At 42.2% G+C, this 10,388-nt stretch overlaps 2 protein-coding genes across 3 annotated transcripts; one reads left to right on the top strand and one right to left on the bottom strand.

Annotated features, from left to right (window-relative positions):
* Positions 1-2,537: 2,537 nt before the first annotated feature.
* LOC133478553 (protein FAM180A) lies at positions 2,538-3,543 on the bottom strand. The gene is made up of 3 exons (XM_061774730.1): positions 3,337-3,543; positions 3,015-3,076; positions 2,538-2,923 (listed from the first exon to the last, which is right to left on the bottom strand). The coding sequence occupies exons 1-3, from the start codon at positions 3,497-3,499 to the stop codon at positions 2,576-2,578; spliced, it is 573 nt and encodes a 190-aa protein (XP_061630714.1). The 5' UTR covers positions 3,500-3,543; the 3' UTR covers positions 2,538-2,575.
* A 725-nt stretch (positions 3,544-4,268) lies between these two features.
* Positions 4,269-10,388, top strand: kbtbd4 (kelch repeat and BTB (POZ) domain containing 4). Of its 2 annotated transcripts, none has more exons than XM_061774725.1 (5): positions 4,269-4,369; positions 4,856-5,317; positions 5,401-5,542; positions 6,828-6,934; positions 7,250-10,388. In XM_061774725.1, the coding sequence occupies exons 1-5, from the start codon at positions 4,352-4,354 to the stop codon at positions 8,108-8,110; spliced, it is 1,590 nt and encodes a 529-aa protein (XP_061630709.1). In that variant the 5' UTR covers positions 4,269-4,351; the 3' UTR covers positions 8,111-10,388. The 2 variants fall into 2 exon arrangements, with proteins under 2 accessions (XP_061630709.1, XP_061630710.1); XM_061774726.1 differs by having other exon boundaries at positions 4,284-4,359.

Genomic DNA, 10,388 nt, shown 5'->3' with positions numbered 1-10,388 from the left:
GCTTATTTGATACAACACATTTATTTGATCGCATAATACGATGCAAGTGGTCATAATGTGGTTGAGCAGTGTAATAATTAAACAATCAAACCTCTCCATCCACTTCCGAGCAGAAGGTCAGAGTTCGTCAGCGCTTCAAAATGACCCCCATGGTCCAACCAATCAGAGCTCAGCTGGGCCGTCCTCTCCGCTGCTTTCCCAGGCCCTGGTGATATTCATAACATGTTAATGACCTTAACCTCATTGATCACGGCCGGCCGAGCAGTTCGGCCTTAATGGTGCGGAGCGCGGTGGAGTCTCAGCTGACTGGGCGAGCGGCGTGGTACACCCTGAACTAATCACTTCTTATAACACACTGTAGTTTGCAGAGCTTTGTGCCAGACAAGCCAAAATCATTGAGAACCAATGAAAACATGTCATAAAAGTAGGAAACACATCTTAAGGAAATCATCATTGAATTGCAACATATGCAAATGTTTAGCCGCTTGTATTGTGTGCTGCTTCGGTTTCATTATTCTGCTACATTTTCATGATGACTAAGTAATTCTGATAAAGACACCTAAGGCTCTTGACACAGTTATAGAAGATGCAGATGGATGGACGTGTACCTAATGTTGTGGCTCGTGCACGTAGGAAACTAAGTTGCAGAATAACAAATGTGATGATTTGTAACTGATTTTTTTTTTTTTTTTTTTTAAAGAGATATTAGCTCTTGAGTAAGCAAATGACAGCATGTCACTGACCAAGCCATATAGGAGAATTAACGGAGGAGGCTTCTGATGATTAAATCAATAGTTAGCTTTAATCAATACATAATTACATTGGGCTCTCATCATTGGCTTGGATATTAAAGTGTGGCCATTTAAGTGTGTAGTACAGTATGCAGCAGAAATCATTGCCTAATTTACCAATGGATATTGTCGAGGGTAACATTTTATACAATATGATGTACAGTATATATTTGGGTGGATGTATCCACTCCAAATGTATTTGACCTTTTGTGTGTGCATGCGAACGGGCTGCGCTCACAACTGGAGCCCATTGTGTTGCCAGTGAAAGAGGGCCAACGTGGGAGGGTCATTGTCACAAGGCATGGTTGCCGGATGGATCGATATCAGAATTCATTAGCCAGCAGGCTTGCAGCCGTCGATATCGCCTCATAATTACTGGCTTCTGTGGTGGGAGCAGCTGTTTTTTTAGTGTGACCTCATGACCCCCTTAACTTCTAATCAAATTTCTCCTTTGTTGGTAAATATGTATATTTTTGGATCATTGTAGCAGACAGCACGACGCACAAGTGGTTAGCGCATCTGCTTCCGAGATTCCGAGTTTGCATGCTCTCTTTGTGCATGTGGGGGGTTTTCAGGATACCCTGGCATCTCCCATGTTCTAAAAAAATATAAGGAATAAATGAAGCACTGTTAATACTTTCTGGATACACTGTACTGTCAAAATGTCCCCTGCGATTGACTGGAGACCAGTCCACGGTGTACCCTGCCTCCTGCCCAAAGTCAGCCGAGATAGGTTGGCAGTCACCCGCAACCCTTTGAGGACCACCACTATAAAAAAATTGATGGATTTCATCTGTATATATATATATATATATATATATATATATATATATATATCATTACAAAAACGCATGTGTACAACTAAATGCCTCCACACAAAAAAAATGCCTCAGCTCAAATAGACTGTGAACCCAAGACACTCAGTTACCCCTGCCACTCTAAGATAATAATAATAATAATAATAATAATAATAATAACTGTTGGTGGTCTCAGTTGTGTTCCCCAGAGTAGGGAGAGAAGAAGAACCGTATGCTCCCTTCACATTGGTGAACGGGAGGTCCAGAGTTTTACTCCCTCTCATTACGCATTCTCCATGTTGTGTGAAGTTGTCAGTCGATGAGAGAGAAGAACATGACTGAAGTCTCCAACGACCAGTATGAGGGTCCCCGGATGCTGCAATTGTAATCTGGTTATCATAGCGTACTGTCAATATGAATAGTGGTTGGGGTTTTATTGGGTGAGTCCGAGCACTAGAAATCATGTACATGATTGGTCCTCCGGTCCAGAGGAAAAGGACGATCCGGATTGTTATCTGCGCAAAGATCAAATGCTGGATCTGTGATGGTATGGCGGTGTGTTAGTGCCCATGGCATGGGTAGCTTCTCTGTGAAGGAACCATAAATGCTGAAAGGTACATGCAGGTCTTGGAGCAACATATGCTGCCATCCAAGAAATGTATTTTTCAGGGACATCTCTTCTTATTTCAGCAAGACAATGCCAAGACACATTCTGCACGTGTTACAACAGCGTTTAACAACGTTAGCATTAACAGTGTTAATGTTTTTCAAATGTAACAAATTTGGTCATGGAAATTTCCCACAACAACTGTAATTGAACCACACATTTTCTCCCAGAAATGTGATAGAATACAATTCCCTAAATTTTGGAATTATATTACGCAATCAAGTTACATGCAATTAGTTACTCCCCAGTGATAAGGTAAGCATAAGAGCCAAGTCTGTTGCATCAAAATGAATTGTTTATTTATCGCCCATGTATATGTTTTATGTATAATAGAAGAAATAACTTCCACGTAGGTCACGCACTGTGACATTTGCAAGCTGTAAGAGCACTCCACCCCAGGCCTCCTGGTCCTCGGGTCTGCGCTGGTTCCCGGCCTGGTGTGCCGAGAGCACTGTGCTTAAGACCAGGCTCTCAAACTGATCCTGAGTCAGCTGTTGTTTCCTCCAACTCTTCAGCATGTCCACCATCTGCTCCATGGAACTCAGACTTCTGGGAATGTTGTCATTGATCTGAGAGAGGAAGGCCCGCCCCAGCCTCATCGATGCCATCTCCTCATCAAGGAGGACAATGTTGTTGTCCTTGTTGAGTTCCACCCCGCCCAGCAAAAACTGCAAGAACGGATGAAGAAACAACTGGACTTAAATGGAACCAGAGACTCTCAGAATTTATATGCACTGAATTGTAGCATGGCAACTGTACCTCAAACATCAGGTTTGCATCAACAACTGTCGGGGCAGTCGGACTTTTACCTGCAGGCGCTTCTAAAGCAGAAAACACAAAACAGTTAGATATTTATTTCAAACAAATACATGTTTTAAACCTTGAACTTAGGCACAGGCATAAATCTTTGCACTTCACATTTTTGTGTCTTATTAGACCCGTCACACTCAAACACTGATAATTGAGGCTGCTATGCACGGTAAACATATTCCTTGGTCAGTTTCATCGCATATTTGTCAACTTAGTCTTAGTATGCAACAAGATTCAGTCCCCGTCACCGCTCTCACTTGCTCCAACTTACCCTGAAGCGCTTGTTCGAACCACATCCACATGATGACCAGCCGCCAAATTATTAATTGGACTTCATTCTTTATTTCCAACATGGCACTACTGCATCCTTCTCCCGTTCTCGCTTGTCCACTTGTGAGTTGAGGCAGAGGCAACTCTGTCAGAATACCACGCATTTTTTCTCCCTGGAAAAAGGAATCCAAAGCCAGATGGCCATGGTGTGGAACAGAAATATTTCGGATCCTACTTTTTCTTATCCAAAGATGTCAAAATCCTGCTGAAGTAATAGTGGTAGTGGATGGGGGTAACCATCTTTGACTTTTCATTGTGCAAAAAAAAAATAATAAAAATAAAAAATAAAATATATATATATATATATACAGTATACTTATCAAGCCCATTTGGTGTTAGTAATGAAGTCAGGCAAGGGGAAATTTTGTCCCAATTTCCTTTGAATCTGTATATGTATGATTTAGCCAAACATTTGAGGATCTGCAAAAGGTGGATGACTGGAAATGTTTTAGCAAGTCTCATCACTTCCAGTAGTGCAGGTTTCCAACAGATGTTGCATGTATGTTCAGCGTATGGTGCGCATCATGATATTAATCTAATGCTGCTAAGAGTCTAGTGATGATTTGAAACTTTACATGCACCTGTTTTTAGCATGTTATGAACCTTTCATTCATCTTATGCTGTGATGTAAAGCAACGTATTTTGTAAATATGTACCTATCACATTGTACCGTTGGTTGTATTTGTATTTACTTTATCTGTTTGTATTGTATTTATGTGTATTTGATTTTATTTCGCTTTATTATTATTCGTTCGAATAAATAAATAAATAATATACACGCAAAATGGACGCAAATTTACACTGGATTGAATCGTGACCATTCATGCAATATAATTCTGGCCTCTGGGAGGCAGGAATTTATTTTACGACATCCGGAAACCCATAGCAGAAGAAGACGATGATCATGTGACTGTCGCAGTCTATTTACTTACGGTGAACAGTGTCGCTGCTTTTTAATGCTAAAGTGGGTAAAGGTAATTGTCCTGTATTAATACTAGTACTCTGTTATTATGTTGTTAAAATTATTTTTTTTAAATAGTTTTTAAATAGAACTTACGGAGGAGTTATTTTCTATGCTAACATGCGCTCACGCAAGCATTTAGCAGCTTACGTTAGCATAGCTGGTCCTATTCATCACCGGCATGTCACATAGTATGTAAATATTATTGTTTATTGTGTAGTTCATATTACTACTTACATTGTGTTCGTTTTGGTAACATTATGCCGTTTTCCATCAAATGTACAAGTCAGCTCATCGCGTTTTATTTGGAGCCTCTGCCACGTTCTGCTTTTGTCTCAGTATTATTCCTGTGTTTCGCATTCACTGTTTTAGCATATGTTATGTGCACAGATCCTTTACAAAATTACCTAATACATGCAATTGAAGATGGGAATGTTGTTGGTAATAGTAAATGCCTGTTGTTATTATTGTTTTATTTGTCATTTTTTCTCCCGTCCAGCCAGGCGTAATGGAGTCCAGTGAGGTGGGGGACCTCAGTGTCGGAGGAGAGGAGAACTACTTCCAGGGCTACACCTTCACCGACCGCTCCCACTCCAGCCGGGTGGTGAAAAGTATCATGGACCTGTGCCTGGAAGATGGCTTGTTTGCCGACGTCACGATTACAGTGGACGGCAAAGAGTTCCACCTACACCGACTCGTGCTGTCGGCGCAGAGCAGTTTCTTCCGCTCCATGTTCACCTCCAACCTGAAAGAGTCCCGTAACCGCTGTATTGAACTGAAGGATGTAAGCGCCGCTGTCTTCCAGCTGCTGGTTGACTATATCTACCATGGCACCATTAAGCTGAGGGTGGAGGAGCTGCAGGACACCTACGAGATGGCAGATATGTACCACTTAACGTCTCTCTTTGAGGAATGTTCTCGCTTTCTCTCACGGACCGTGGAGGTCAAGAATTGTCTACAGGTGAGTTGTTTTTTATCTACCCACGTTTCCCGTGTGTGTTGTTATGAGTTATGATGACGCTTTGGATTTATGATAATGTCCAGGTGATGTGGCTTGCAGACAGGCACAGTGACCAGGAGTTGTACACGTCTGCCAAACACTGTGCTAAAATCCACTTGGCCCAACTTCATCTGACCGAGGAATTCCTCAACCTGCCGCTCTGTCTGCTCTTAGACATTATCAAAGGTAGTACCAGGGCTCGACACTAACTATTGCACTGGTAGCACATGATACATGATTTGGTCGCACGCTTTTTTGGGGATATACGGCTTGACCATGCATATTGTACAGTCCCCTCCAAAGGTTTAGCAACGGCAAGGTCAGTTCCTTTGTTTTTGTTGCATACTGAAGACATTTGGGTTTCAGAGCAATATGAGACAAAAGTTCAGAATTCCAGCTTTTATTTCATGGTATTTACATCTAGATGGCTTAAACAACTCATGACAGACAAGCCACCCACTTTTCAAGTGAGCAAACGTCTTGGAACAGACATTATTCAATTAACTTAATATGAATAACATTTAATATTTGGTGGCATAACCCTTACTTGCAATTACTGCATCAAGCCTGCGACCCATTGACTTCACCAGACTCTTGCATTCTTCATTTGAAATGCTTTTCCAGGGCTTTACTGCAGCCTCTTTCAGTTCTCGTTTGTTTCTGGGGGTTTCTCCCTTCAGTCTCCTCTTCTGGAGCCAACGTGCATGCTCTATTGGGTTAAGGTCTGGTGATAGACTTGGCCAGTCTAAGACCTTCCACTTTTCCCTCCTGATGAAGTCCTTTGTTGTGTTGGCGGTGTGTTTTGGGTCATTGTCTTGTGGCATGATGACGCTTCTCCCGATTAGTTCGGATGCATTTTTCTGTAAATTGCCAGACAAAATAGCTTTGTAGACTTCAGAATTCATTCTGCTGCAACAGTCGATCGTGCGTGTATTGTGTTGGTCAAAAAAGAACAAAATGGGGGGAAACCTGTGGCGGTGGTGGTCACCGGTGCTCGGGAGAAGACGTTCGTTCAAGGAATGCTTGAGGTATGTTCACGTACTTTTAATATGATACCGCTTTGCAAGCAGGCAACAAAATTAAATGTAGCCTAGCAAGCTAGTGCTAGCACTAACGGTTGTACATAAAAAAAATGCCAGCGTTCTGTCGAATCATGCTCTGAACCTTTCGGTGTGTGTGAGACGTAATTGAATGACAGTAAGTTGTTTTGACTTGATTGATTAGAATACATGACCTGACGAGAATATTTTTGAAGATACCCAGTATATAGTACACAATTATATACAGTAAATGAGTCATTTAAATAGACACATTGCTCCATCTTGTGATCGGATCGGTGAGTGGTTATGGTTTTTTTTTTTTTTTAGCTCGGCGATCGGCCCCAAAAATCCTGATCTTGTAAAGAAAGAAAGAAAGACAACATCTTTAAATGATTGTTGTACCATGAAAGCATTATTTTTTCCCCCCCTAGATGGTGTTCCAAGCTCCCAGAATCCAACTGTAACTATTGAGTCGTGGATAAATCACAACAAGGTGGAGCGAGAGGAGTTTGCTTGTATCCTCCAAGAAAATCTCAAGGTACAATTTTGGCATATTTCTTAAAAACGCGCCACAAATGACTTTTATTACGTACATTTCGGGCCCCTGCTTACTATTACATCAAAGTAACTGTCTTGATCGACTTGTGGGACTTTGTTCGTCTCCGGTACAAAGTGAATAGGGGGAAGTCTTCCTGTAGAACATGTTCTATAAAACACTGTTCTGATAGCAAATGGAGGTACTTGTTATAAACGTGGCATTGTATAAAGTTTTTATTGGTTGTTTAGCTGCAGACTTTTAACATTGCAAGGCAGAATACGCTGTTCCTGAGTCCTTTTCTTTCTCCGGCCACAGGAAATCGGTGAGAATGTCCACATTTATCTGATCGGTAAAGAGGACGCAAGGACTCACTCCCTCGCCGTGTCACTTCACTGCGACGAGGACGACGCCATCAGCGTTAGTGGCCAGAACAGCCTGTGCCACCAGATCACCGCCGCTTGTAAGCACAGAGGTGACCTTTACGTGGTGGGCGGCTCCATCCCCCGGCGCATGTGGAAGTGCAACATGCACACCATGGACTGGGAGCGCTGCGCGCCGCTGCCCAGGGACCGCCTCCACCACACCATGGTGTCCGTTTCCAGCGAGGATGCCATCTACTCTCTCGGCGGGAAGACTCTGCAGGACACGCTCTCGAACGCCGTCATCTTCTACACGGTAAAAGACAACGTGTGGACGGAGACTAGCCAGCTGGACACGGCGGTCTCGGGGGCCGCAGGTGTCAACTTGGGTGGTACCATCTACTTGCTCGGCGGCGAGGAGAACGACATGGACTTTTTCACTAAGCCGTCGCGCCTCATTCAGTGTTTCGACACGGCGTCACAGAATTGTCAGATAAAACAGTACATGCTGCCGTTCGCCGGGTGCATGCACGCCGCGGTCCACATGGACGTCATTTTCATCGTGGCGGAAGGAGACTCGCTGGTTTGCTACAATCCTTTGCTGGAGAGCTTCACCCGCCTGCGTTTCCCCGAAGCGTGGAGCTGCGTGCCATCGCTGTGGAAAGTGGCCAGTTGTAACGGCTGCATCTATGTTTTTCGGGACAAATGTAAGAAAGGTGATGCGAACACATTAAAGTTCAATCCGGCTACGTCTGTTGTCTCTGTTATCAGAGGTCTAAAAATCCTCTTGACAAACTGGCAATTTGTCTTGGCCTAACATTTCTTATTTTTAGCTCTGAATGTACATACTGTATACCGTACAGCAGTGTTGGGGAGTGACTAATTACATGGAACTAGATTAGATAATTTCATTGCAAAATGTATGTAGCTTAATCCATTACGAGGAGAAAATGTATAATGAAATTACAGTTGTTTTTGGAAAAAGGTTAGACTCATAGGTACACTTTTAAACACAAAAGAAAATGTACTTTTCAACAGTTTCATCTCTATAATTTAGGACTTTTTTTTTTTTTTTAATGGAACATTTCACTTCTCCAGGTTGTCATATGAAGCAATATTAGGGAGGTTTACGGGGAGCCTTCTATTCTGATTATAATCGGTTTAGAAGCCCAAACCAAATGGAAATGCTTCATATACACACCTCAGTCGGAATAAACACGCCGAATCTGAGTAGAATTTCATTCGGTTTCATAAGGGTCGGAAATTCCTTTGCCAAACCGATCAGAAGTCAATTTTCATCGCGTAAAAACAGTGAATCGTAATGCGCTCTGTCTTCATGTAAATACGCGGTGACGTCATCGTTGAAGCACTTAAATATGTCTGAGAATATTGTCATTCATCCGGGTCATTGAATCCGTCGCATCAGGACTGTTGTGTTTGTCTTAGAAGATGTTTCGCCTCTCATCCGAGCAGGCTTCATCAGTTCATGCAACAAGGCTTAGTTAGGACGCACTCGCCAGTGTTTGTGTGAAAGACAGCTATTTGTGCTCCGACTTAGAGGCATGTCCCACACCACGTATGGAATCTTTCTTTTCAAATGCGAAAAAGTGGAGAGTCGACAAGCCGCCTGGCCGAGAGGCCATAGTCGGTCCGCTAGAATCGTGGAGTGGAAACTCCCTCACTGATATTCCATTCGGTTGCAACGTGGTCGTGGAGTTATCTTGACTTATTGTCAAGGTATCACTTAAATATAGCGGCTTCGAGCCAGAATGCGTATGCCATGGAGATGTTTTTAACGGGTAACTTGTTTTTATCAAGCGCTTGTTTTAATAAAAGTGTAAAAACAATCCCAACAACTGTGATAGACGATGGACCTCCATCTTGATAAATGGCGTGACGACTTCTAATTAGATGTAGCGCACATGTATACACCCAAATAGTTCGCTTCACATGTAAACCGTTGACCAGAGGTCTTCAATCGGAATGACAAAAAAAGTCTCCAATGTAAACCCAGCTATTGTGTAAATTGTCACTCGGTCAACATTGTGGTGTTCCACATGCTCTACAAGTATAATGCAACAAACAAATTGTTTTTTTTATTTACTTTTCATGTTTAGTTATCGGTTCATTTGTGTAAAGAACAAATATGTGTTTCATTTAAAATAATGAGCTATGCTTTTAATCAACTTTTTTTTTTTTTAGAGGAAACATCCTCTTGATGAATGCATTAGAAATTCAGAAAAGTAATCAAAATGAATGCGTTTATGAACGAGATTACTGTGAGAAAGTAATTTAAATAGTTACGCTACTGTTACATTTTCAACAGGGTTACTTGTAATTGTAACAATCTACATTCCCAAAGTAATCTTCCCAGCACTGCTGTACAGACAAAACTTCAGTGAATCAATTAGACAGCGTTATGCACTTGGACCTTTGAGACAATTGACTGCTTCCAACTTTTGCGGTAGCTGTTTGGGGGAAGCCCTTTTCCCCCAGCTTGCACCTGTTCACAAAACAAGGTCCGTAAAAGCATGTTTGGAGGGGGATGTAGATCATTAGAGGTGAGCCAGGCCTTCTGGTCCATTCGTAGGATAAAAATCATTTTACTCTCTTACAGATTTGATGTGTTTGACCTATTAATTTAACCCATCACAGTGAGAACACGGCACCCTTTTCGGGCAGCCATCCACTCCGTATCACCTGTCCCCAAACTTATCCCAGCTGACTTTTGGAACTTGCCCATTTAGAAACGGTCTTTTCCCAACTAGATGAGGCTACATCTCGTGATTTTCCTCAAGCAGTTACTCTGGCTGAATCCATGTTGATGTCATTTTTGCATTTGTATTAGCGCCTGTCTCATTTTGGATGCGTTTGCTGAGTAGTCACACAATATGTCACAATGGCATAACCAGCGCGCACGCATGCACTTAAAATCAAGTAGAAACATTTTACTACTCTTCACTATATCGTAACGACGTGTCTAATATTGATGTGCATACATATTACAGGAGATGTTTTCTAACTTGTCAAATGTTCTTGTCATGAAACCTTTACGTACGGTGTTTCTTGTCAAATATATTGCTGTGGCAACTTTA

The sequence above is a fragment of the Phyllopteryx taeniolatus genome, chromosome 5 (assembly GCF_024500385.1).
Source record: "Phyllopteryx taeniolatus isolate TA_2022b chromosome 5, UOR_Ptae_1.2, whole genome shotgun sequence".
NCBI lineage: Eukaryota > Metazoa > Chordata > Actinopteri > Syngnathiformes > Syngnathidae > Phyllopteryx > Phyllopteryx taeniolatus.
This window is presented reverse-complemented; position numbering and strand designations above follow the sequence as displayed.

What these genes read in the sequence shown, in the direction of transcription:
- LOC133478553 (XM_061774730.1), bottom strand. Translation starts at nt 3,499, where the DNA reads ATGCGTGGTATTCTGACAGAGTTGCCTCTGCCTCAACTCACAAGTGGA. An exon ending in GTTCGAACAAGCGCTTCAGG is followed by an intron (nt 3,077 to 3,336) that starts GTAAGTTGGAGC and finishes TTTCTGCTTTAG; the next exon opens with AAGCGCCTGCAGGTAAAAGT. An exon ending in ATGCAAACCTGATGTTTGAG is followed by an intron (nt 2,924 to 3,014) that starts GTACAGTTGCCA and finishes CCGTTCTTGCAG; the next exon opens with TTTTTGCTGGGCGGGGTGGA.
- kbtbd4 (XM_061774725.1), top strand. An exon ending in AGGTCAAGAATTGTCTACAG is followed by an intron (nt 5,318 to 5,400) that starts GTGAGTTGTTTT and finishes GATAATGTCCAG; the next exon opens with GTGATGTGGCTTGCAGACAG. An exon ending in GCTCTTAGACATTATCAAAG is followed by an intron (nt 5,543 to 6,827) that starts GTAGTACCAGGG and finishes TTCCCCCCCTAG; the next exon opens with ATGGTGTTCCAAGCTCCCAG.